The 26,572-nt window shown below is 45.2% G+C and overlaps 2 protein-coding genes across 19 annotated transcripts in view; one reads left to right on the forward strand and one right to left on the reverse strand.

Moving 5' to 3' along the window:
* The first annotated feature begins 3,762 nt into the window (after positions 1–3,762).
* Positions 3,763–12,757, forward strand: HNRNPH1 (heterogeneous nuclear ribonucleoprotein H1). Of its 14 annotated transcripts, none has more exons than XM_082621294.1 (14): positions 3,765–3,852; positions 4,229–4,355; positions 5,643–5,798; positions 6,008–6,151; positions 7,632–7,770; positions 8,723–8,901; positions 8,981–9,052; positions 9,129–9,241; positions 9,391–9,526; positions 9,912–9,971; positions 10,064–10,153; positions 10,820–10,912; positions 11,365–11,414; positions 12,010–12,139. In XM_082621294.1, the coding sequence occupies exons 2-13, from the start codon at positions 4,259–4,261 to the stop codon at positions 11,412–11,414; spliced, it is 1,329 nt and encodes a 442-aa protein (XP_082477420.1). In that variant the 5' UTR covers positions 3,765–3,852; positions 4,229–4,258; the 3' UTR covers positions 12,010–12,139. The 14 variants fall into 14 exon arrangements, with proteins under 14 accessions (XP_082477426.1, XP_082477432.1, XP_082477427.1 ...); XM_082621303.1 differs by having other exon boundaries at positions 3,766–3,852; positions 9,108–9,241; positions 10,064–10,162; XM_082621295.1 differs by having other exon boundaries at positions 3,766–3,852; positions 9,108–9,241; positions 10,064–10,123.
* Positions 12,758–15,176: 2,419 nt separating this feature from the next.
* RUFY1 (RUN and FYVE domain containing 1) overlaps positions 15,177–26,572 on the reverse strand; it is a 55,042-nt gene continuing 43,646 nt past the window's right edge. For 3 of the 5 annotated variants that reach the window (XM_082622986.1, XM_082622990.1, XM_082622987.1), the window contains 6 exons: positions 24,834–24,953; positions 24,018–24,147; positions 21,779–21,873; positions 18,691–18,739; positions 16,927–17,004; positions 15,177–15,816 (listed from right to left, as the gene is read on the reverse strand). In XM_082622986.1, coding sequence (XP_082479112.1) covers positions 15,670–15,816; positions 16,927–17,004; positions 18,691–18,739; positions 21,779–21,873; positions 24,018–24,147; positions 24,834–24,953 — 619 coding nt within the window. In that variant the 3' untranslated portion in view covers positions 15,177–15,669. Of the gene's footprint in view, positions 15,817–16,926; positions 17,005–18,690; positions 18,740–21,778; positions 21,874–21,915; positions 22,114–24,017; positions 24,148–24,833; positions 24,954–26,572 lie in introns of those variants that run through there. The other 2 variants (XM_082622988.1, XM_082622989.1) reach the window with 2 other exon arrangements.

The following is a 26,572-nucleotide window of genomic DNA, read 5'->3' on the forward strand; positions in this document are numbered from 1 at the left end:
ATTTTTCTTTATGTATGTGTGTAATTATATTATATTTCCAGGAGGTTGAACCATACCGTATTATTGCTTCATAATAATGCATAATAATTATTGTTTCATTTTTTTTCTCAATGAATATTGTAAACATCTTTCCAAAAATATAATTCTAGTCACCCTTTTTAAAAGCTGCAAAGTATTGTATTATATAGATCAGTTTTTCTCAACTGTTTTTTCCTATGATTGTCACCCAAAGGAACCTTTTTAGACAATTTGTTTCCTAATTCCCACGTGAAATGTTAATAGCATAGACACACTGTATATCTTTTTAGGTACCATGGCCAAAAACCAATGTAATAGCCTAGATGTATTCATTCTTCTCCCCACAATCAAGAACCAATTTTGCCCCCTTGGGAGGCTATATTGACCCCGGTGACAATGTATGATAAAGTTGTACTATAATTTATTCAATACACCATTAGACATTTAAGTTGCTTTTAAAATTTACCTATTTCACGCTGTGATGAACATTCTTACAAATTTAAATCTGTGCAAAAGTAGATGTGGAATGTATGGGTCCAAGGTAATGCATATTTTTAAGACCTTGAATATACATTGCTAGTAGCCCTCTAGTGTACCGATTTACGGTCCAATGGGCATGGCACTTCCCTGCATTCTTTCCAGCTCTATTATGACTCTCTTTAGTGGTCATTACTTTTTTTGCGTCAGAGCCACGTGGCTTGTTGGATCTTTGTTCCCTAGTTGTGGTGTGCAGGCTTAGCTGCCCCGTGGCTTGGGGGATCTTAGTTCCCTGACCAGGGATCAAACCCGCGTCCCCTGCATTGGAAGGTGGATTCTTTACCACTGGACCACGAGGGATGTCCCGAGGTCATCAATTTTAAGACACACCATGTTTTCTGTACCACTTATAAAAAAATTCCGCCAATTAAACTAGGACGCGCCACTGGTTCTTAAGGCACATCTCTATTTTGCGAGGTTAAACTGAAAAAAATGTGCTTCAGAATTGGTGAAAAAGATAATGAATAAATGTGCTTCATCTCTGTATAGGAAAGGGCTTGCTAAGCTTAAAGACAAACTCAAAGTATCCATGGCTTTGACTTCACCAAAATGAAATCCTCTGTATGTCTAAACATTAAAAACAACAACAATTAAAAGGTAATCAAACAGAAAAATGTTTGGGGCAATTATGGCCAAGGCAATAGTCTTAATAAAGACCAAAAGAGCACTGGAGAAAGAAGATGAACTGACAATTTATATGAGGGAATCAGCATTAATTGTATATAATTTATTCTATTTTACTAATAATCAAACATGCAAATTAGAGATATGGTTTTTCTCAGTATTAAATTAGCAAAGATTAGAGGAAAGGAAAATTTCAACGCCAGCAAAACAAAGGGATACGGAACCCTCACGTGCTGCTGAGAGTGTTGTCAAGTGCGATAACCTTTTACTCTAAGTAGCCCTAAAAATATTCAGATTCTTTCGTTGAATAATTTTACTCCTAGAAATCTATCCTGAGGAAATTATCTAATATTTCTATGATGATTATACATTACATCTACTTATTATGGAAGAAAATCCTAGAAAACTTTAGGAAAAATAAACATCTTAGGGACTTCCCTGGCGGTCCGGTGGTTAGGACTCTGCGCTTTCACTGCTGAGGGCACGGGTTCGATCCCTGGTCGGGGAACTAAGATCCCGCAAGCCAGGCTGCCAAAAAACAAACGAACAAACAAACAAATCTTAGAAGTGTAGCCGTTTGTTAAAGGGCGAAAACATGATATACTGTGTATCTTTTTAGGGTTTTTTTGGCCACGCAGCTTGCGGGATCTCAGTTCCAGGACCAGGGATTCAACCCAGGCCACGGCAGCGAAAGCGCCACGTCCTAACCACTGGACCACAAGGGAATTCCCGAAAACATGATTTTATAATGCACCACCAAGGGGATCAGGGTTTTTCCCTCATCTAATCAGAAACTAGTGTTCTTAGGTCATTTATTTTTTTTTGCCCTCGCCCTGCAGTTTCCGGGATCCTAGTTCCCTGAACAGGGATGGAACTCAGGCCCTTGGCGTGGTGTCCCAACCACTGGACCTCCAGGGAACTCCCTTCTTAGGTCATTTAATTAGACCAGAGCTCTCAAATGCTGTAACCTATTAAGAAACCTTGAGAGATATCTTTGTGATGTCCTGGAGAGATAGCACCCAAGAGCAAAAACTGTTTTTGCTTTTGAATCACTCAGAGATAGACCTTCAATCTGGAAGACTTGGGAATTCCCACATCTTGGTGACTTCAGCCAAAATGCCCTCTATTTCCTCTAGCTCTTTTTGCAGTTGAGGGCAAGGAGCATCATTCACCATGCTTGTCCCGTCTGAGTCCCCTTCACACCCAGCAACAGAGTTTTCCTTTTCAAACAGGTCCTATTGCGCCCTGCTGAAGACCTGCCAAAGCCTTCTCGTGTGCTTTGAGTTATCACACTTGCCAAGGCCTAAATGGCCTTTCAGGATCGGGCCTCGCCTACCTCTGGGACCTTATCTTGGATCATCTTCTCCCTGTTCCATTGATGTCCTCTCCAGTTTTCTCAAACCTGTTAAAACCGGATACGACTTCCAAACAATTGTAGGGGCGAAAACGTGCTTTACTTGCATCTTCCCGTGGTGGCACTCAGAGAGGCCTTCGCTGTGGTACCCCTGTGTTTATTGCATGTGTCCACCAGGCCGAGGTGGGGAGGACAGCCGGCATCAGACAAGGGGAGGACTGGAAGGCTATGGGAATTGTCCCAGTTTCCGCAGTGCTGCCGGAAATCACGAACATCACTAGTCTCGGGCCATATGCACACGTGGGGTGACCCTGGAGTCTTGCCGAACTGAACGCCTCCACCTGGAGAATGGACATAACGGTATCTACTTAGCTTTGGGAGAATTAAGGGGGAACCTGCTTGGGAGAGCGAAGTCCGGCGTGCACCGGCGGCTTACCCTGCGCTCACGAGGCGCGATGGGACGCGCATCCGGCGCCCCCGTCTCGTGCGAGCGCCCAGCCGGCCGACCCCGGGGCGAGGCAGCGGGGGTCGCAGGGTGGGAGTTCGTTAGGGCAAAAGCGGGGTACGGGACTGGGGTCCGGGCCCCAGGCCCAACGGCGTTAGGTAAGGGGCAGTGGCAGCACGAAGGACTTGGACATGCTCACGGCGCCGCGGGGGTGGCTTCGGGTGCAGGAAGTATGCAGTCCCGCAGCCCCCAGTTTGTCACGGGATGGCTCTAGGGAGAAAAGGAGTATAGGCGGCGCGAGGGAGGGGAGCGCTTGTACTTTCAGGTCTGCTAGGACTGCGGATAATAGGCTAGGGACACCTCATCACAACCCAGAGCCCGGTACGGTTCCCGTATGGAACTAATTGCCGCCATACCCTTCCCCCTTCTGGCGGGTAAGTCGAGCGAACGGTTTGAAGGAAGACGCATGCGCGTGAAACTCAAACCGCTAAGGCTCGCATAATCGCGGTAAGGCGCAGGCGCAAAAAAGCCCGGCGGGTTTAAGGAGGGGGCGGGACTGACCCAAATACGCATGCGTATAATAATTTACTGGCGGGAGGTGGGCCGGCTCATGATATTACGCATGCGCCCGAGCTCCGTGTGACGCAAGGGGGCGGTGCGGGAACCTAGCTGCGCGTGCGCAGAGCTTGTTCAAAGGGCCTTATTTAGGTTGCGCAGGCGCCCGCTAGCCATTTCTTCTCAGCCGCGCCGAAGTTGTGTGTGGAGGTGAGTGTTTGGTGTTCCGTATTTACCACCTAGCGGCCCCCGACGATGCCAGTTTTGCGAGGATTGCTTGTCCCAAGGTCTCTGTAGAGGCTGCGGGGGCTTTAGCAAGGTGCGGGCTGCCGTTAGACACCAGGAGTGGTTCGCCGAGTCGTGGCAGGGCCGCTGAGGCCTGCAGGCCGCGCCGACTCTATTGTGTGAGATGTCGGAGGAGGCGGAGCGGAAGCGGTCGCCGCCATTTCCTTGCCTCCACGCTGGCGCTAGGCCGGGTGCCCCCTCGGCTTGGGGCACTGGTACCTGGTGCGCAGAGCGGCTTCGGGGACCCGGCCGGTGGCCAACTGGGCGTTCGGTGTTGGAGTCGCCTGGGTCGGAACGTCCGCACGGGCTCGACCTTTACGGAGGCGCCGCCGGCCGGCAGGGCGTTTCGAGATCGGAGGGCTGTTTAATTTTAACATTTCTCAGTTCTGACCCTCATCCCCGTCTTGCAGGCTGTTTCGACGCCAGGACCCCCGAAGACGATGATGTTGGGCACCGAAGGCGGCGAGGGATTCGTGGTGAAGGTCCGGGGCTTGCCTTGGTCTTGCTCGGCCGACGAAGTGCAGCGGTTTTTTTCTGGTGAGTCTGAAGCGGAGGCGGGAGTTCAGCCCGGGCTGCAGGGCGGGCGGGGAGGCGGCGGCGGCTGGGTGGGGGGTGGGGGTGGGCCGAGCCCAGGGCGCCCCCTGGTGGGGCGCGGGCGGCAGCGGTTCCCGCTGTCCCGCTCGCGCCCGGCCGGCCGCTGTTACGCAATGGAAATTGCGAAAGCCCCGCCCGCCCGGCCCTCTTCGGGGAATGCGGCCTCTCCGGCAGATTTTTTTTTTCTTTACTTTAAGTACTAGTCATTCTGTGGATGTCTTTTAGAAAGGATAAATGGGGTTAGATGGGATTTCCCCTTCAATCTTGAGAACTTTGCCTAGCAGCTGAACAAATACAACACCTTTCCAGTTTTGGCGTCTATTTGAAAAGGGGCATTCTGCTTTGGAAAGATAAAATGTCATTTCTTAATTTCAGAGAATTTTCCTAATCAAGATTTTGTACCTGAAGAGCTCTTTCTCATAGTTCTTGATCTGGCTCACTTTACAGTTGAGGACGCTGAAGGCCAGGAAAGTTTTCTTGCCTGTGTAGTTTTTTACCCAGTGTGTAGGTTTCCTGAATGACGTCTGCCAAATGTCGTTGTTCTCATTATTAGTGTAAGATGAGACTGAAAGACATATTTGGGAGAAATTTACAGGTTTTGGAAGGATATTTGTAGTATTGACTTACTATCTGAATTTAGCGTGTGTAACGGAAAACGACCTGTAAAACAAGAACCAAGTACACTGGAAGCCACCTTGCAGTGGGCAAGACTGGGTTTGGCTTCAGCTGTGCAACTTGGAGCATTTTAGCTTGGTAACATTGATCCCCTTTCAGGTGAGTATTGGCCCTGCAATTCGGATTCGAGCAAGAAATTGTAATGTTGCTGCTAGTAAGGTAAAACTGTCAAATACCCCAAATCAAAACTCCAAACTACGTTTATTCAGAAAATGTCATAAAATCACAAGGTCCAGACTTAAAAGTTTACTGAGGAGTTATAAAAAGGATGTTTAATGGACACTTGAGTAGTGAGGACTTGGAGATAACTTCATTAAGAAAGTGCTTTGAATATTGGATTTTCTTGATGGATTGGGAGTATATTTAGGGAATAAGTTTGGTCATGAGAAGAAAACTGCTTAATTACTGAAAGAGACACCCTAGGAGTTAGTAATACCTTGCTTATTTTAGGCTTTGCAAATGCTCTGCTTTGTAGTGGGGGTGTGTATAGGCATTTCATCACCCAGAGGTGGTTTTTAGTTGTAAATTCTGTATTAACGGTTGTTTTCTTTCCAGACTGCAAAATTCAAAATGGGGCTCAAGGTATTCGTTTCATCTACACCAGAGAAGGCAGACCGAGTGGCGAGGCTTTTGTTGAACTTGAATCAGAAGATGAAGTCAAATTGGCCCTGAAAAAAGACAGAGAAACTATGGGACACAGATATGTTGAAGGTTTGATTTACATTGCCCTAGTAACAGTAAATAAAACATTAAACAAATAGAAATCTATCTTACCCCTTCTGAATTTTAGGTATTTGACCGCATGGAAATGGTCATCTAAGAGTTTATGGCAGCTCTACCTAGATTATCTAAAGACCCAGGAAGTCTGAACTTGGTTTTCTAACTTTCCAAAGTTGACTAATTCTAAGCACCTCTTTCAGTATTCAAGTCAAACAACGTTGAAATGGATTGGGTGTTGAAGCATACTGGTCCAAATAGTCCTGACACGGCCAATGATGGCTTTGTGCGGCTTAGAGGACTCCCCTTTGGATGTAGCAAGGAAGAAATTGTTCAGTTCTTCTCAGGTATGTAGTCCTGTTTGTTGCTGAGCAGTGAGTTCTGGCTAGCCTCTGGCAACGTGATTGAATAGACCTTAAGTTGAGTAGCTTAGATATTTAAACAGGTTGTGAGTATATGAAGATGAATTAATGTTTTCTTTTTCCTGGAGACCTTCAAATAATTTAAGCCCATCTTAAAGGTGGATTGATTAAGTACTTCCAAAATGCTAACTGCCTATATTTAGTATTGTAGTTCAGAGTAGATCTTTGAGGATTGTCCTCAACAACTTAACTACTTTTCTCACATTGCTGTACAGCTAAGTACTTCAAGTTAAAGGTAAGATCCCTTAACATTAGATTAGTATGTTAGGTTGTTGTAATTTATGGCAAGTGTCTATATTGTAAGAGACACTGGGTCATGGGACCAGAAATTCTCTAATGATCTCATTCTGTTTATACAAAAAAACCTTACGGAAACAATTGGTTTAGCTAGGGAATTAAACTTACTGAAAGTCAATCTAATATAAGTGTAGGTTGAATGTAGTCTTAGTATCTGAAGTACAGAAAGTGTTTTGAAATTGTTTTGGGCCTAAAGTATTTGAATGTTTAGCAGAATGTTAGAGCATATGTTTTAAATATTGTTGCTTAATATTCATGTTGTGATAAACTGGAATTAAGAACAAGAAATCCTTTCATGGTTTAGTATGTGTTAAAATCTTGACTTAACTAGATACATATCAAGTCCTAATATTTTGCCAGAATTTTTGCAATCAAGTCTGTTTTTATTGTTTTTGTCTAAATTGGTGAGAATTGAATGCTATCTGTCAACATCGTTAAATATGAACATAATTTCATATCTTCTAGGAAAGTGCTTTAAGTCCTTTTTGTAAGCTTGGGAATGTTTCCACGGAAAGGATTTTTCATAGACGGAATTTCCAGAAGTGAATCTTACTACTGTTAGAGCATAAGAGTGCATGATTGTGCTGTGTTAGATCAGTTGTTTGTTGAAAGCTTAGATTGTATGTTTGTCAATTATATGACTAAGCTATGTTTCAATTTGTATATTAAATGTTTAAATACGTAATTTCTTAAAACTGAAGTTCCACTAAGTTTAAAACATTGCAATATGAAATGAGGTAAAAGGTGTATCTTGAATTTAGTAAAACTGTTGTCTTTAATGCTTGAAAACTTGTTAAATTCTTGTATAATTTTCAACATTAAGTTGCATAGATAAATAAGTGTTCTTAATTGTTGAATTCTTAATGCATCCTGTGTTCAGCAAGTTTTTTCTTACATACCATGTCATGGGGTGTGTTAAGAATTGAGTTAATAGTCTTATAATGGAACTTCATATTACTGCAATGAATTTTTAAAGAGTACTTGTTGAAAGCATACCGTTCACCTAAAGTTAAAATTCTGGTGTATTTAAAGCTATAAGAAGAATCATTTCTGGGCTTGTGATGTTAATATTGCCCCCCTACTGGGGTTATTTGTCCTTGGGTTGAAGGGTTGGAAATCGTGCCAAATGGGATAACATTGCCGGTGGACTTCCAGGGGAGGAGTACGGGGGAGGCCTTCGTGCAGTTTGCTTCACAGGAAATAGCTGAAAAGGCTCTAAAGAAACACAAGGAAAGAATAGGGCACAGGTGGGGATGGATGGTTGGTTGGATTTGTCACTTTTCTTATGGTAAACAATTAAATCCATATTCTCTCTGCTTAGAATCAAGGAAGAAAATCTGATTCCTAGTCCCAATTACTTGATATTTTGCTGCAATTTTCAAAGTTCTCCTATGTCAAAGTCCCATAGTGCTTTCAGATTAAATTATAGGTTTGAAATTGTCCCCAGTTAATTTGGTCTACTTTACAATTTTGTAGGATTCCTAATTAACCCCAGTCACTGGAGTTGAGAGACTATGGTTTTAAAAATGTTAATGCAAACCTGGCTTTAGCTGTAATAACTCCACCTAGTAAATTAATATTACCATAAGAAAATGTGATACTTTCTGATCTTGTTTTTAAAGTTGAAATGCAACAAACTTTCTTGCTGTATAAATGTTTTCTGCATATGTATTAATAAGCATAGCTTTCAAGAAATTGTCACAAAAGGTTTTATTCTCTTTGCTTGTGACTATTTTTCATTGAAGCATGCGCTTACCTATGCTGATTCCTACTAAAAGCATAGGCTGGGGTATTTATTGGCAGAAGGAAATGTGCAGTGTGGGCTAGACTGTTGGTGGAGGCTGGCTTTTTAGCTCACTTGCTATACATGATGCCAATGGATTTAAGACATGAAATGTTGAAAGTTGAGTGGAATTCTTTCCCTCCTAAGACATTTATTTACAGTACTCCTCTCTACCCCTAAGGTTGGGCTTTCTGCCTCAGAGGAGTGAATTTTTTTTCTATAAAGTTTACATTAAATCTTAAAATTGAGTGAATTTCTGGTCATTGCCTATACAAATATAAGAAATCTGGCTTTAAATATTAGTCAGTTTCATGGCTATGACTACATTGTTTTCTTGTGTAACTGAATACCTGTATGAAATGAACTAATGTTTTCTCTCCCTTCCCCACTCCCTTTCCTCTTGAACAATGCTTTAGGTATATCGAAATCTTTAAGAGCAGTCGAGCTGAAGTTAGAACTCACTATGATCCACCACGAAAACTTATGGCCATGCAGCGGCCAGGTCCCTATGACAGACCTGGGGCTGGCAGAGGGTATAACAGCATTGGAAGAGGAGCTGGCTTTGAAAGGATGAGGCGTGGTGCTTATGGTGGAGGTATGTGTATTGCGCAGGTGTCACGAGGTCTGTTCTTTATGTGACTTATCATTTAGTGATTGTACTTCTTGCCTTTCAGGTTATGGAGGCTATGATGATTATAATGGCTATAATGATGGCTATGGATTTGGGTCAGATAGATTTGGAAGAGGTAAGGTAAGAATTGAATTTCTCATCTGAGGGATACTTAACTCTTGTTCATCTAGACCTCAATTATTGTTTTTCAGGAATGTCAGATCACAGATACGGGGATGGTGGCTCTACTTTCCAGAGCACAACAGGACACTGTGTACACATGCGGGGATTACCTTACAGAGCTACTGAGAACGACATTTATAATGTAAGTGTAGGATAAATTCATAAGTTGTATGTCTCAGTATAACAGTAAAAACATGGTTCTTATTCTACTTAAGTGAAGCAGCATGTTAAAGTTTTGCTTCCTGTAACAGTATTTGACTTGATTCATTCTCTGAAATACCTTATATTTAGTTTTTTTCACCACTCAACCCTGTGAGAGTACATATTGAAATTGGTCCCGATGGCAGAGTAACTGGTGAAGCAGATGTCGAGTTTGCAACTCATGAAGATGCTGTGGCAGCTATGTCAAAAGACAAAGCAAATATGCGTAAGTGTGATTTAAGGATCTTCAGGTCTCTTATAGGTAGTTGTGTGACTAATGATTATGATAAAGGAATAGTAAGGATGAGAAAAATTTGTAATCCAATAATAGGGTTCTATGGGATGTTTAAAAAGTGCGTGGGTTTTTAAAGTTAGTATGATTAAAAATTTTGTGATAACACTAAGGTATATACTTAATTGACAAAGCAATTTAGGTGAATGTGTAAGACTGCTTTTTGAAACTTGCATAAAGTAAATCACCTGAGAGAATCAGCTAGAATTTTTTTTTTACTAAAAGTATTTATAGTTCACAGATCTACTTAAAAGAACTAAAAGTGCTTATCTTTTTCTTTCACCAACAAACATTTTCAACTTTTTTTCTCTCATTTCAGAACACAGATATGTAGAACTCTTCTTGAATTCTACAGCAGGAGCAAGCGGTGGTGCTTACGGTAGCCAAATGCTAGGAGGCATGGGTTTGTGTAAATATCACTTTAGTGTCTTTTTTTTAAGCTAACCTTGTATGCCTTTTCTCTCATTTCAGAACACAGATATGTAGAACTCTTCTTGAATTCTACAGCAGGAGCAAGCGGTGGTGCTTATGGTAGCCAAATGATGGGAGGCATGGGCTTGTGTAAATATCGTTAGTTTTTTTAAAAACCAAAACATTTATATCTGTATAAGTTAATTATATAAGTTAAGTTAATTTATATATAAGGAGTTTAGCATAATTTAGGCAAAGAAAAGTTTTGATTTGAATAGTATGTGTGCCTTAAATCGTTGTTACATAAAACTGGTAGATAACAAATTAGTTTGAAGTACTTTGGGGGAGGGAACTACAGAAAGAAACTAGTTGAATTGTCTATAAGTATGAAGTATAAATCTAAAAGTAATATTTAGCAAAAAGCACAGGATCAGAATTTGGGGGCATAATCAGGTGTTTAGTGATACCTGTGTATTGACCTACCCTTAATATATCGAATTATGGGGGAAATGCCACTAAATCCAATTAAGCATTTTCATAAGGTCTTGTCAAAATGCCTCTGCTTACGGAAACGTGGATTCAGTCCTGTTGATGTGTATTCTGTTGGCCTTGTGGTTTATAAGTGTTTGACTAGCTCAAATGATGGATAGAAAGGTAGTCTGGTCATAGACAATAGGCAGAAGGAGGGCACAGAGGGTTATATATAGTGATGTAAGATCAAGACTGGAAAATTATAGATTTAGAATTACAAGCCCGGTACCACCAGGTACCACATTACACAAGGAACAAGGTTCTAATGTTCTCTTAACTTAACAGCAAACCAGTCCAGTTATGGCGGCCCAGCCAGCCAGCAGCTGAGTGGTGGTTATGGAGGCGGCTATGGTGGCCAGAGCAGCATGAGTGGATATGGTAAGTGTGTTTTTTCATATACTTGAATAAGTTTCAGGCAGGTTTCTTTAGTTGGGAATATTCAGGCTCCTTTTTGGAGAAATGGGGTTATTAAATGTATGCTCTTGATCCTAATTGTTCAAATAGCTTAACTTTCAGAATCATTGGGAGGGTGAAGTATTCTATGAATGCAAAATAGTCATTATTGCAACTTTGAATAATGTCGAGCCAGAAAACATCTGCCTCCATTTGTTAAAACATTAAGTAAAATTGTTCACTTTTTCTATCTTTTTGTTAGCAATAAATCCATTTTAGATGGAGGGAGAATTTTAAATAATAGAATGGTGGTTGGGTTTAGGACCGTATTTACTAGTCAGTTAACCTAGGATTGGTTTTATTAACTAATTTTTTCAATTGGTCTAAAGAATGGTGATTTTGGTATTATAGTCTTACCCTACAAAATCCTTTTGCAGACCAAGTTTTACAGGAAAACTCCAGTGATTTTCAATCAAACATTGCATAGGTAAATATTTTCTCAAAAAGTCTAATTTAAATTCCCAATAGCAAATACTGATATGTTGTAGTAACACTTTCTATAGCAGTCAATGGCTCTGATTTAACTACATGGAGGCTGCCATTTTGGGCACAGTGAGTTGCCTTTAGTCCAACTTCCGTCGTCTCACTTCCTGCCCGCCATGAATAGGAAAAGCAAGAGATTGCCCCTGTGCTCCCTATTCATATATGCCATTCGATGGACACATTGTGAATGTTTATGGTAAATTTTTTTTTAAATGCTTTGTTTAGCTTTAAAAACAACATGAAGTAATTTTGCAATTTTTGAAAAACACTAGTTTTCCTTTAAACTTAATTTTCCACGTTGATCCTGAAGCATCCAATTAAATGGTAGCACAAGAGTCTGGCAAGTTGGTACTGCAGAGAAAAGGGGTTAATTGAGATTTGTTTGGAGTCGGGAGTCCCTTTTCCCAAACATGCTTCTCGCCACTTGGACAGCAGCCATTTGTACTCGTATACTTTTTAAACTTTTTCTTGGAATGCTATATTTTAGTTGACTGATAATCTGATACTTATCCTGACTTGTCAAATTGATCTCTTTGCAGGCAGCCAAGGAGCAGTGAGCAGCAGCTACTACAGTAGTGGAAGCCGAGCATCTATGGGAGCGAACGGAATGGGAGGGGTGTCTAGCGTGTCCAGTATGAGTGGTGGATGGGGAATGTAATCGATCCTGGTCACTGACTCTTGGTCAACATTTTTAAAAGAAAAACAAAACTTAAGTTTTCACAGTTTTGCAATACAAACTTGTGATTTATGCTTACTCTAAGTGGAAACCAGGATTGTTTTAAAGACTGAAGGTTCAGTATTTTTGAACACAAACATTCATTTAGGATGTAACTAGGTTGAGTAATCTGTTACTGTTAATTTTCAGCTTTTCTCAAGTTAGTTATATTGTAGGATGTACTTAAGCAGTAGGTGTATTTAGGTTAAAGCAGTTGAATTATGTTAAATGTTGCTTACACCACATTACATTGAACACTGCTTGGATGCGTTGTTGAAAGACATGCTTTTTTTGTAAAACTATAGGAGCTGTGTCTACAATTAAAAGTGAAACATTTGGCATGTTTGTTAATTCTAGTTTCATTTAATAACCTCTATGGCACGTAAGTTTAAGCTTTTTTTTAAGTTAATGGGGAAAATTTGAGACGCAATACCAATACTTTAGGATTTTGGTCTTGGTGTTTGTATGAAATTCTGAGGCCTTGATTTAAATCTTTTCATTGTATTGTGATTTTCCTTTTAGGTGTATTGCGCTAAGTGAAACTTGTTGAATAAATCTTCCTTTTAAAAACTGCACTTTGTCTTATCTGTGCTTCAGTGTCATGTGGACTGTTTCTTGGTGATCTATTCCTGCCTGGGGCGTAGGTGAACAGTGGCCCACGTCTCTGGCTGTGGCAGACAGGCTCGGCAGTTGTGGCCGTTTTGTAGATGTCTTCAGACCTCTCTTCCCTCCAGTGCAACTGAAGGTAAACGTAGCTCTGGGGCCCTGTGGAAGAGCTTGTATGTCTGGCCTGGCTGCATAGGATCTGATCTGAATTGCCTTTGACTTGCTAAGCACTTGCACAAAGCCAAGGGGGAGGCGGAAGTCTCCTCACTGCATGCGATGCATGTCCATGGAAGCCTTTGAGCATGGCTGAGGGAAGTGCCGGAGGCAGGGGGTGGCTGACTAGAGCCGCCCCTTCCTAGTCTGATGGCACCTTTTGAATTTTGCGTAGATGTGGTATCTTCTAGAAGGAGCTAGCTCATAGAGAACTTCCACATTGAGGTTTCAACCTTTATTTTTGCCTCATTCCTCAAGATCGAAACTACTTAAGTGTGACATTATTCCATTTATTTACAAAGCTGCTGAAGTAGAATACCAAGTTGTACTTTAGAACAAATGATTCGTTTGTATCAGTAATTGAAACTATTATTGTAGGTAAGAACTCAATGACATTTGCTAGGAAAGTAGTAAGCAGTTCTTAAAAGTGTAGTTTTAGGATTCCCTTCAGATACTTAACACTGGTTTGGGAATTGCCACTCATTCATCATCCCTCTAATAGAAGAAGTTCGCTGTATTGAGGTTAGAATTAAGAATCGGAGCTGTGAATGTAGGCTTGTGCTGTTTGAAGCCACATGTGTACATTCTTACTTGCTGTGACTGCTGAAGGTTTCCTCTTGGATGAGGTGAGTATGGTGAGTGTACTCTGGAAAATTGCTTGGAATGATAGTCGTTATTTACAGACTGTAGATGGCAGCACTGTGCGAAGGTATGCGTGAAGGGCCCTGCAGTCTGCCCTGCCACAGGCTCTCGGAAGGCTGGGTGCATACCTTCAGTTGGGTTGGGGATACAGGAGTGTTGTACTTGATAATTTTCTGGGGAGGCACTGTTGAGCATTGGTGTTCAGCTACTGCCCCTGAGATCTTTACTGAGTTACTCCATGTCTGGGGAATTGGACACAGGAGGGTTCCTTCCCCTGGTCCTCTAGTTTTTCGCAAGGAACATCTTTGTTTTTTTTTGTTTTTTTTTTTTTTTTTTTTAAATTTATTTTATTTTTTTGCTTTATAACAAATTTAATCAGTTATACATATACATATGTTTCCATATCCCCTCCCTTTTGCGTCTCCCTCCCACCCTCCCTATCCCACCCCTCCAGGCGGTCACAAAGTACCGAGCTGATCTCCCTGTGCTATGCGGCTGCTTCCCACTAGCTATCTACCTCACGTTTGGTAGTGTATATATGTCCATGCCGCTCTTTCACTTTGTCACAGCTTACCCTTCCCCCTCCCCATATCCTCAAGTCCATTCTCTAGTAGGTCTGTGTCTTTATTCCTGTCTTACCCCTATGTTCTTCATGACATTTTTTTTTCTTAAATTCCATATATATGTGTTAGCATACAGTATTTGTCTTTCTCTTTCTGACTTACTTCACTCTGTATGACAGACTCTAGGTCTATCCACCTCATTACAAATAGCTCAATTTCATTTCTTTTTATGGCTGAGTAATATTCCATTGTATATATGTGCCACATCTTCTTTATCCATTCATCCGATGATGGACACTTAGGTTGTTTCCATCTCCGGGCTATTGTAAATAGGGCTGCTATGAACATTTTGGTACATGAAGGAACATCTTTGTTGAAAAACATGCCTTATTGGAGGAGGAAAAGGGACTAGAATTAGAAACTTGAAAGAACCTAGAAACATTGTGGTTCTTTGGAACCTTGTGAAAATCTGTAGTTTGAAATGAATGCAGCTTTGGAGCTGGGCACAGTTTTGGAGGCTGGCCATACAGATTCGTGTTTTTCTGTAAGATGTTAGGAAAAACTCGAGCAAACTTTTTGGCCAGCCCAAATATATAAGGGAACAACTTTTGGGCTTTGGTGACAGGTACTTTCTCTGTGCTTGTTGGACTTAATGGCCCAACTTGTCCTTGGCTCAACTGGGCAGAGCAGCCTGCACCCCAGAACACAACAGGCTCAGGTCTTCACCTCGAATGCAGCCGCCCTCACCAAGGGCCTCTAGTCCTGAAATGGGGGTTGCTCTGGGCATCCTGTGAAGCTGACACAGCTCCTTCATTTTCTGCACCAGCATGAAAAATAAATGATTTCATTGCAGGGCTAATGATGGGTATTCACGAGTGTGAAACAGCAAATTTCTTGACTCTATGAAAAATGATTTTACTACAGGGCTAATGATGGATATTCATTCACAAGAGTGTGAAACAGCAAATTTCTTGACTATGAAAAATAAATGATTTTATTGCAGGGCTAATGATGGATATTCACAAGGGTGTGAAATCGATTTCTTGACTCTGAAGCAGGGAAGGCATGCTGGGGCAGCGGGAGGGAAAGGAATTGATTACTCATACACTAGTGGGTCTGCTGCAAAATAGGTTAATTCTTTGGAAACTGAAAAATGACAATAGCAAAATCATGAAGTTATATCTGAACCAAAGCCAGGGGTGTCAAAGGAGAAGAATTTCAATCCAGAGGAGCTGAATCCATACAATTTGGAAAGCAGAGGCGTGCAGCTTCTGGTCCCGCGTGTTGTGTTCCAGAGTGCCCGCAGCCCAGGCGAGGATCTTGTTCTCTTGGGAAACTAACCTCCCAAGCCCCTGGCCACCTCGAGACCCAGAGAGTTTGGCACTGCTCTGAGGCTGCCCATGCCCATGAAGACAGGCTGGCAACTGGTCCAGAAAGGAGGCCCTGCTGATGCCCCCACCTTAGGAGCCGGTGGAGGAGGAGCAGCGCTGAAGGAGCAGCGTGTGGCAGCTGTCGCACACACGTACTGGCTTAGGGTAGGAGGGCAGGGCCAGCTCATTACTGGAGCATGTGTTGCAGAAGATGTGGCCACAGTTTCGGCAGTGGTGCTAGAGGGTGGAAAAGAACTCACGCTCAGAACATGCTGAGCTGCCTGGGTCTGCCCACCCGCTCTAGTTCATCGACCTTTAAAAAAGTTTAATGCTTTAAAACCCCTCCCTCATGTATCAGTGAGGCTTGTACCAATTGGGAATGGGTTCTTGTAGACCTCTTGTTTCTACATTTATGTTCCTGTAAAATCCACGGAGTTTTGGAGGGGTGAGTTAAGGTTCTTTTCCTTGGTGTTTTATTGGACTTGACAGCTCTTAACTCACTGAGTTGGTAGTCCGTGGTACTTAAAGAGCCCGGGTTCATTCTCTGCAATTGCTACATTCCATGGTGGTGACCCAAGGTTTCTTTAGCCAGCCCCTCATGAGAAGGGCATCTTGCTTTTGTAAACAGGGCTGCTATTTGAACCTTGGGCACGTGGCAGATGCCAAGACAAGGACCTGTGTGTCCCTCTACAGATCACTTCTGCCAACTGCCCCCCACTCCCCCAGTCAGGCTAGACAATGGACCTTGAACTGGGCCATTCAGTGTGGGGAGCCTTAGTAAAGGCTCTATTTTGTGTGAGATCTATATCCTACCCCTGTCCTGCCCAACTGGTCAATAAAGGCCCTGTCAACCCTGGACCAAAGACTGGGCCCAAAAGACCTAGACCTTCTGTTCCCGGAACCTGAAGGCAGGCTACACAGGCATTCACTGGGGGCAAGTGCCCTGCCCAGATTGCCAGTTACCTTTTGGTGCCACCTGGATGCCTGTCCTGAGACTTAAATTGCCCATAGGTTCCCCATAGATTCTGTTTTTGCCTAACTTAGATTTTGGTCCTATTGCTTCCAGAGAATTTTCAGTTGATAAACACACGTAGACCATTTCTGAAAACAAGCAGCCCCAACTCCCAAATGATTGAGAGGACTGTGATGGAGACAAGGCCTGTAACTTACCGGCTGGGGTCCCTGAAAGGGGGCAGGCTGGAAGGTCGTCTGCATGGGCCAGCAGACCAGTGAGCATGAACACAATGCAGTGGGCCTAGTCCCACAGGCCAGAACCAGAGGAAGGAGAGCCCAGGCAGGGCACGAACTCAGCCCCTGGGTGAGTGAGTGGAGGGCTACCCCACATACCTTTCTCCGGGAAATGGAAAACTCCTTTTCACACTGCTTACAGTGCGTGGCTTCATCGTCTTTCAGCCAAGTATGGCCCTGAGGAGGAAAGAACACCACAGAATCCCACTTCACGGCCTGGTTCCTGATGAACCTTTAGCCGTGTTCATCCTTCAGCCCAGCATCTGCTGTCCCTTCCTAAGAGCACCTGGTCTGCTTTTGCGGGACTGCCTCTTCTCCACTAGAAGGGGCCTCACAGGACTGTCCCCCACCCTGACCACAGCTGGAGCTCATGTGCTGCAGCCTGCCTGCCCTCTGGCTTCCTCGTCTCCACAGGTTGCCCCCAGTCCTCAAGCCAGATTCTCCAGCTTTCCGTTAACCTGAGGCTCACCCACCCCCTTTCCATAAATGCCCTGTGGCTGAGGTAACCAGCATCAGGATCTGGTTAACTCCAACCCTGGCTGAGACATTATCCAAGGTGCCTCCTGAACTGGCAGGAGGAGGAAGGGCCAACCCTGTCAGCCAGACTAGAAAATCTGTGACAACGGTCCCCACCGTGAGACAGGAGGCCCTTCTCCACACACACTGACCCCCAGTCCTCAGGGCATCGTGGGAGGCAGATGTCTGCATTCTGCCCAGGAGCCAACTGAGGCTTAGAGAGATGCCTTTTTGGAGGTCTTCTAAGGGAAAGCTAGGATATGCGATTTATTCCGCCTCAGGGACTCAGGTGGCCAGGGGTCAAGGGCCCTGTGTACTTTCATGGCTCCTTGGCTTTTGTTGGCCATCACTTTCCTGATGACACAGATCTTATGGTTGGGAGATGCAGCACCGCACCCAGGGCTTTCAGCCTTGCGTTCACTAGTCCATGCAGCTCGAGTCCCATTTTATGATTTTTATCCTCCCTCTGGCACTGTCAGCTGACGTTTTGTGCACACTTCCGTGCAGTGCAGGGGATACAAAGATAAACAGCTCACAGCAATGACATCCAAGGAACTTTCAGTCTACAAGGGAGGGTACGGTAAACCGATGTGAGCTGCAAGTCCAGGCTGCTGTCAGTTGCTGTGACAATTTGCTGCTTCTGACCCGAGGTGCCCTGGTAGAGGCATTAGGACCTCGGCTCTAGCATCCGCTGGAGGGTGCCTTGTGAAGAGGGTGTTTGTGCTCTGCTGCCACAGCAGAGCTGAGGCTGAAGGCTAGGAGCTCCTGCACCCTCCTCTCCACTCTCTCAGCCCCAGCAGGCCAGCTTGGTACTGCACGGGGTCACCGGGACCCCATGTTCCTGCTCTCCTTAAGCTGTGTGTGCCACTCTGCCCTCCCCAAAATGGTCCAGAAACTTGGCCCAGCTCAGGGCTTAGGTGGTTCCCAGAAATGGCACAGGGCACCTTAGTGGGCCAGTGTGGCCTCTGGCCCCTCACTTGGAGGGAAAGGTCTTATTCTCACTATTAAAAAAAAAATACCTGGATCTCTTTCTGCCACTTTTCATTTCCTTCATTAGGGTACCTATGATCTAGGCCTAATGTCAAACTATAGCTGACAGCAGAGAAATCAGAACCAGAGAACCTTGGTTCCAGCTTGGGCCCTGCCACTTGCAGCATCGTCATCTCAGCCAAGTTACAAGGCTCTGAGCAGCATTTTCTTATCTATAAATAAGTGACAATAACCACCAATCAACCACACATTCTCACCTGATTTTTGTGAGAAAACCTAAGAGCACGCTAGGATATTAGCACGAGCTAATAGCTACGAGTAGTGATTCTTATGTTAATAACATTAATAATCCAGTACCTTCAGTGCCTTATTTACTTCTTTGATGTCTTCCATCTTCAGCTTTGACCTTAAAAAAAAAAGAGAGCGAGAAAGAGAGAGATTCATAGCCTCACTAGAGGGGCTTTCAAACTCGAAGTAAACCCAAACCCACAAAACCTTTTTGGCTTTGTGAAGTCAACAAGACTTGTAAGAGAGGAGTGTGATAACGCGAGTTCTTGTAAAATTATTTCTTTCCACCTTTTTATAATCCCAGAGTCATCTCACTATTGGCTCAAGTCTGGCGCGGTCTGCAGCTGAGCCTGTGGACTGAATCTGGCCTAAGAACAAACTGTTGAATTGGCAAGGATTTAAAAAGACTTTGAAATAGCTGCAAGCATTTAAAAATTGAGAATTATCTCATGAAAGCCCATGTTTCTGGCTTCTCCGGGCAACTATTCCTGAGTGTGACACGTGCTTTAAGTCGGGGTGGGGGAGGGGGGCGCGCCCGTATCAGGCGTGGGCTCCCCCATGGCAGGAACCTGAATCTGTAGGCCTCTCACCAGCCCCTTTCCCGCTGCCTGCTCTGTCTAGAAAGGCCAGGCTCAGGGGGCATGATTGTTTGTTCTTGTTCCATTCTTTTAAAAAATATTTATTTATTTGGTTGCACTGGATCTTAGTTGCGGCATGTGGGCTCCTTAGTTGCAGCTTGCGGGGTCCTTAGTTGTGGCATGCGAACTCTTAGTTGCGGCATGCATACCGGATCTAGTTCCCTGACCAGGGATTGAACCCAGGCTCCCGGCATTGCGAGTCCTAAGAACTGTGCCACCAGGGAAGTCCCCTTGTTCCATTCTTGTTAGTGCAAGAATAATTCCTTAGTTCTCCACATAAAAGACAGGACTGAACATTGTCTAAACTGGAAGAATTAAACCAGATAAAACGAAACATATGTATTTGTCAAAGCCTTTTTAAAAAAGCTGAGATTAGCCTAACCTGTCACTGGATTAGCCTAATCTAAGTGCCAGAGAGGCAGGCCTCTGAGACACAGGCTAGACTTCTAGGGAAGGATTAGGAAACCAAACATCAAGGCCTTTAAAAGAAAAAACCCTGTGGCCTTCAGGAACGCTTGGAGGTGCTCCTTCCGTCCCCTGACTGGCTGCAGAAATAGGCCAGTGGGCTGACAGGGCCAGAGGCTGTCTGGGATGGACAAGGTCAAGATGGCAGCCTCAACATATAAGAACTTTCCTGGGAAATACAATTCGAAAAGAATCCAGATGTTCCTGAGATAAACTGGGCAGCTGTGCCTGTAGTTGGTGGAGGCATGTGAGAACAGGCTTCTCTGCCATCCGGTGTTGGCTTGCAAAAAGAAGGGAGGAGGGGAGAAAGCACTAGCCTCGCCGTGGTATGTATCCCTGACATGGCAACGCCTACACAACGCGCGTGAAGGACGTTCTGAAGCTGGGTCAGGCGGCAGTGCTGGGAGGCTGCCAAGTGCAGGGGTGCGTTCTCAAGACCAGAGCCTGTCCGCTTTCCTGAGGCCTGTGGCCTACTAGGAGTGTGTCTCTGACTCTGTTTGCCGTCTGTCCAACATGAAGAGGACAGGCAGGAGAAAAAGTGGGGCTAGCCACCTGAGAAGGGGGGAGGGCACCCCGAGGACACCTCCCTCTCCATCTGTCTAAACACCACTGCAAATCCAAGAAGCCAGCACCACGCCAGCCTCCATACCTGGTTCTCATTAGTCTCAGGGACGCCCTCAGACCTGGCCTGTGCTCTGAGTGTGGGGTTGACACCTGGCCTTGCCCACTCTCCAGGAGCTCTCCCCACGGTGGGGGTAGCAACGGCACAGGGCACTCGGCCTGAGAGGTGGCAGGCAGCCCTCAGGGCACAAGGGACCAGCAGCCCTGAGCTGATCTAGAAAGATATGGTGAGTGGGAGAGGATGGCGAATGGGCAGCATCTTCATGTCAAACTATTGAAAAGACCACATTCCCACCAGAGTCATAACATTTTCCTCTCTTGTTTTTCTTCATACTTTTGTGGGCCAGCTCAGAGCACTGCTTGAAACCTTCCAACTTCCCAGACAGAAAAATCCTAAGGTTGTGCACGTGTGGACTACTTTAGTGTGTTTCTGGTTTATCCTCACGTTAGTTCCTATCTCTGGACCTTTTCTGGTCACAGTGTCTTCTGCACTGGGCCTGAGCCCGGGCTGTGCTGCTCACTGTGCCTGCATCAGGACTCAGGTGGGAGCAGTGAGTCAACCTGCGGTCTCTGTGTGAGTGATGGGGAAAGAGGAGCTTTCGTTTCTCTGACGGACAGCTCTGCTGGGTGCCACACTGCCCCCGTGGGGGCCAGACCCACCTGTGAGGTAAGTGACAGACAGAGCTGGGAGGTAGAGACTGATTCCTGATGACTTTTTTTTGCTTAAGCAAGCCAGTGTGAGTTGGGTATCTGTCACTGGCAACCAAGAGTCCTGACTCGAAGAGAAAAAGCTACACACTGGGTTTAAAAATGCAATCATCACACAAACGGGCAAGTTCCACAATCTGCAGTGTGACCTATCAGACTGTCCAGAGCAACCTGGCAGGACTGGCACACCAGGGAGGACAGCTGTCGAGTCGAAGGGGAGACAGAACCAGCAGGGTCTGCACTCCTTCAGCATCACCCATTGGAGACAGACAGACTCTGCTAGATGTGAGTATCCAGTCTCAAGAGAGGTTCAGTGGTCACCATACTTGCACTGTGGCAGGCTTACATTCTCAAGCCATAGTCCTCCCTCTGGAGCTAAACACATAACCCTCTCATCACCCATCTTGTTCCCTTGGGACACAGATACTAAGTTTGTGAACATGAGGGTTCCAAGTCACTAGCAAAGGATATTCTTGATGAATCAATTAACCCAAACCAGTGCTGTGTCCCTGGGGCCTGACTTCCTGGGTTTGGTGGGGGTGGGGGTGGGGGGTGTCACCCTTGAATAGCTGGCAGGCCTCCTTGACTGGCCTTCCCTCCTCTGACAAGAGGACACAGGTTTGGGACTTGAGTGATGCAGTGGGCAGGCTGGTGTGACTCTCCAGGGGGAGGGAGGCCTAGTGGCCCTAATGGAGGCGGCAAGACAAGGGGAGTGGGGTTCTTACTGGCTGAGATGCAGACCCATTTCCTGGAGGGCTTGTTCCTGCTCGTCACAAACCTTCTGTAACTCTGTCTTCTCATCCTGGAGCTCCCGCAGCTCCTAAAGTGAACAAACCAGGTGCTTGACACAGACTTGAAAGTCTTTTTTTTTTTTTTTAAGGTTTAGTAATCATAGTGACAAGCAGGTTGGAATGTTTTTCTTTTTTTTTTTCTGTTGTGTTTTTTCTTTTCTGGCCACTCCGCGAGGCATGGAGGATCTTCATTCCCTGACCAGGGATCGAACCTGTGGCCCCTGCAGTGGAAGTGCCAAGTCTTAATCACTGGACCGCTAGGGAAGTCCCTGGAATGATTTTCAAGAGCAAGAAACAGTTTTGTTGTATTAACCTTCTTCAAGACAGGGTTATTTCATAGGTTCCCTCATGTTTCACCAGAATGGGCAACTGGAAGGTGAGCGCTTCAGGGGTGGCTCTGCAGTGCAGACAGTGACGTGGGGCGAGAAACGTTCAAAACAGACCCTCACAGTGCAAAAAAGGCTTTGTCTATCTGAGTTTCTATGAAAAGACAGATTTGCATCAGGGCAAGCTAGTTTAGGAATAAACTTTTTCGGAAAGGGCTGGTCAAAATTTCCTGAGAATGAATGAGCAAGGCTGATGAAGGCCAAGATCTGGGATCTCTTTCATGGCCCCGAGAGTGGCAAGCCCTTCTGGAGGCCCCGAGCCATGGAGTGAAACTCGCTGGGGATGATGCTGATGACTGTTTGTAATCTGGGGCCAGCACACCTTGAGGACACAGGCTGGCAAGGGCAGAGACAAAGACCCAGAAAAGTAACTTGGGTTTTCAGGGCTGACCCCGGGGCAGCAGCAGGGCTTAGGCCTGAGGGGTGGCAGTTCCCCCTTAGCCGGTCCTGGGCCCTGTGCTCCAGAGCCTATTAACACAGGCTCACAAGGGCATGCTGAGGCTTCCCAGTGATGTTAGACACATTGTTTTGTTTCTTTTGCAGGGGTGTGTAATTCAAATCTTAGATCAAAGTATTTTGAAGTAAAGGGAGCGTGTTCCATCATGTGGCAGAACTTTCTAGAAGTCCTCTCCTCCCACCTCTGAGCCGGAGTGGCTCTTGAGGAAGCTCTCCCCTCCCTAGCAATCCCCACACTGGGCCTAGCAGGCTCTCTCATGAGGGGCTCTAGGTACTTTCCAATGGAAATCAAAGGGCATTTCTCTCAAATTGCAGTGGTACCCATTACCGTGCTCAACAAGACAAAATCTAGGTCTGGAACGGCCCCTGCTGCAGGGATCTTCCTCCAGGGATGGTGTGGTGCAGGACGGCCGCCTGAGGCCTCTGCTCAAGTCCTCCTTCCTCTGCTATCACACCTCAGCCACACAGCCCTTCTTTCTGCTCCTTTGCTGCGACAGACCCTCACACGTCCTGGTGGCTCTGCATGGCTGGCCCTTTTTCAGCATTCAGTTGTCTGCTTAACTGTCACTCTCTTCCCAGGCCACCCGCCACGCCAGTGTGGGGACATTTTCCTGTTTTACTCTCTTCACTGTCCTCATTACCGAGTCTCTCTGGTTTGCTCACTGGATTATGATGCATCTTTGCCTTTTCCTCCTAGAGCCGATGTGGGAACAGTCTCCCAGGCCTGGAGCCGGCTGGCACACAGCGGGGACCGGCCCTGCAGCTGCGGATTCACGAGCCACGCGTGTGGCTCACTTGCCCACTGGGAAACTCTTAAGCAGGAGTTTCTGCAGATGCTAGAAACTCTTTTTCTCCCCAAGACAGTCTGCCTTAGCTTTTTGTTTTGTTTTGTTTTGTTTGCGGTATGCGGGCCTCTCACTGTTGTGGCCTCTCCTGTTGCAGAGCACAGGCTCCGGACATGCAGGCTCAGTGGCCATGGCTCACGGGCCCAGCCGCTCCGCGGCATGTGGGATCCTCCCGGACCAGGGCACGAACCCGTGTGCCCTGCATCGGCAGGCGGACTCCCAACCACTGTGCCACCAGGGAAGCCCTGCCTTACCTTTTTTTTTTTTTTTTTTTTTTTTTTTTTTTGCTGTACGCGGGCCTCTCACTGCTGTGGCCTCTCCCGTTGCGGAGCACAGGCTCCGGACACACAGGCTCCGCGGCCATGGCTCGCGGGCCCAGCCGCTCCGCGGCATGTGGGATCCTCCGGGATCGGGGCACGAACCCGCGTCCCCTGCATCGGCAGGCGGACTCTCAACCACTGCGCCACCAGGGAAGCCCTGCCTTACCTTTTTTAATCCTTCTACTTGCTGTAGCTCTGCTCGGAGTAGAGAGGAAGTGTCTTTCTCATGCTGTAATTCTCGCTGAAGAGCCTGTCTTTGCTCTTTTTCCGATTTCAACTCTTTCTCTAGACTTGAGCTGTTTTCGCAAAATGAACTTGAGTTAGTCTCACTGAGAGATTTTCATGGAGGTCCACAATCCACAACCCAGGTCACCACTCAAGAAATGGGGGATTCACAGGAATCTGAATTGCCACGTGAGCATCTAGACCTTTCAACGAAGCATGGAAATAAGGCTCCCTCTCCCACAGGGCCATCTGCACCGCCATAGGAAAGACCAGGAACATGTCATGGAAAGCAGGCACAGGCACACACTTGACAGTTATGCGAATGGAGAGGGAGGAAAAGAGCTCTAACACTTGGGGTCACACCCACAGAACCCTCTACTGAGATGGAGACCTGAGGAAAAGAGACGTTTATTCTGCAACACGTATCCTGCTTTTTCCAACCCAGAGCCAGCTGACAATGGAGGATATTGGGGGGTTGGGGGCAAAGAGAAAGCTACAGAGGGGTAGGAAGTGAACCGCAGCTGAATCCTGACACCCTTCTCACCAGCTGAGTAGCCCTGGGGACTATACTGAACCCCCTGCAATCGTTTTTCTCATCCGTGAAACAGGGAATAGACATCTCTTCTCTCATCTGAAGCCTAGCCTTGCAGGGGCCACCTCTGAAGTGGACACGGGGACACTGTCTGCCCCAGTTGGGAGATGGCCTTCCCAGTCCTTCCCGCACCGCTCAGCCACCTGCTGCCGCCAGGGCTCCTACCACTGCTCGAGCAGCTGGGAGAGCTGCTGCTGCAGAGCGCTGCTCCTCCCGCCGAGCTCCTGCTGCAGCTTGTGGCTCCGCTCCTCGGCCCCCTGCCTCGCCCTCTCTGAGTGCTGTAACCTAGACCAAATGAACCAAGTCTTTGTAAGGAAAGGATCATTCCTCACATTTACCATATAATTTTTGCATATTCTTGCTGGCTTTCTTTTACATTTAAAAATTAATATATGGTAAAATTGACGCCTTTTTGTGAATAGTTCCTGGAGTTTTAGCATAGGCTTAAGTTCATGTAACCATGACCACAATCCATTCTACCAGGTGACACAGAATAGTTCCATCACTCCACAAAACACCTTGGCACTGGCCCTCTGAGTCACACCTTCTCTCCACCCCTAATGTCATATACATGAAATTATACTTCATATAACCTTTTGAGACTGGCTTCTTTTAGCATGTCTTTGCGATCAATCCAAGTTTTTGTGTGTATCAGTGGTCATTCCTTTTTATGGCTGAGTAGAATTTCATCGCATTGATGTACCAGTTTATCCATTCATTTGATGAAAGATATCTGAGCTGCTTTTAGTTTTTGGCAATTATGAACAGAGCTGCAATAAGCATTTGTGTACAGGTTTTTGGGTGAACATGAGTTTTCATTTCTTTTGGGCAAACAGCCAGGAGTGGGATTATTGGGTCATATGGTAAGAGTATGTTTGGCTTTTTAAGAAACTGTTTTCCAAAGTGGTTGTACCATTCTGCATTCCCACTGGTAATGTATGACTGTTCCAGTTGCTTTGTAGCCTCTCCAGCACCTGGTACTGTCATTATAAAAATATGTAGCTGTTCTAATAGGTGTGCAGTGGCATCTCATTGTGATTTTAACACGCACTTCCCTAATGGCTAAAGATGCTGAACATCTTTTTTTTTTTTTTTAACTCAAGTATTGTTGATTTACAATATTGTGTTAGTTTCAGGTGTACAGTAATTTGGTTATACAATACATATATATGTATACATCTATATTCTTTTTTTTCCAGTTCTTTTCCATTATAGGTTATTACAAGATATTGAATACAGTTCCCTGGGCTACACAGTAAACCTCTGGTGTTTATCTAGTTTATATATAGTGACGTGTATCTGTTCATCCCAACCTCCCAATTTATTCCTCCTCCCCTTCCCCTTTGGTAACCATAAGTCTGTTTTCTAAGTCTGTGAGTCTCTTTCTGTGCTGTAAGTAAGTTCATTTGTATCATGTTTAGATTCCACATGTAAGTGATATCATGTATTTGTCTTTCTCTGCCTGACTCACTTACACTTAGTATGATAATCTCTAGGTTCATCCATGTTGCTGCAAATGGCCTTATTTCATTCTTTTTTATGGCTGAGTAATATTCCAGTGTGTGTGTGTGTGTGTGTGTGTGTGTGTGTATCTCACATCTTCTTTATCCATTCATTTACTGATGGACATTTAGGCTGCTTCCATGTCTCGGCTACTGTAAATAGTAGTATTGCTTTCAACATTGGGGTGCACATATCTTTTGAAATTAGAGCTTTCATCTTTTCTGGATATATGCCCAGAAGTGGGAACCATCATATTGTTTTCCATAATGGCTGCACCAATTTATGTTCCCACCAACAGTGTACGAGGGTTCCCATTTCTTCACACCCGCTCCTGCATTTATTTGTAGACTTTTGATGATGGCCATTCTGACCGGTGTGAGGTAATACTTCATTGTAGTTTC

This window comes from Mesoplodon mirus (assembly GCF_964341445.2).
Source record: "Mesoplodon mirus genome assembly, chromosome: 5".
Taxonomy (NCBI): domain Eukaryota; kingdom Metazoa; phylum Chordata; class Mammalia; order Artiodactyla; family Ziphiidae; genus Mesoplodon; species Mesoplodon mirus.

Coding starts and splice junctions, on each gene's coding strand:
- HNRNPH1 (XM_082621293.1), top strand. CDS start 4,259: ATGATGTTGGGCACCGAAGGCGGCGAGGGATTCGTGGTGAAGGTCCGG. Junction 7,771..8,722: donor AAGGAAAGAATAGGGCACAG/GTGGGGATGGAT, acceptor ACAATGCTTTAG/GTATATCGAAATCTTTAAGA. Junction 10,163..10,819: donor CATGGGCTTGTGTAAATATC/GTTAGTTTTTTT, acceptor TTAACTTAACAG/CAAACCAGTCCAGTTATGGC.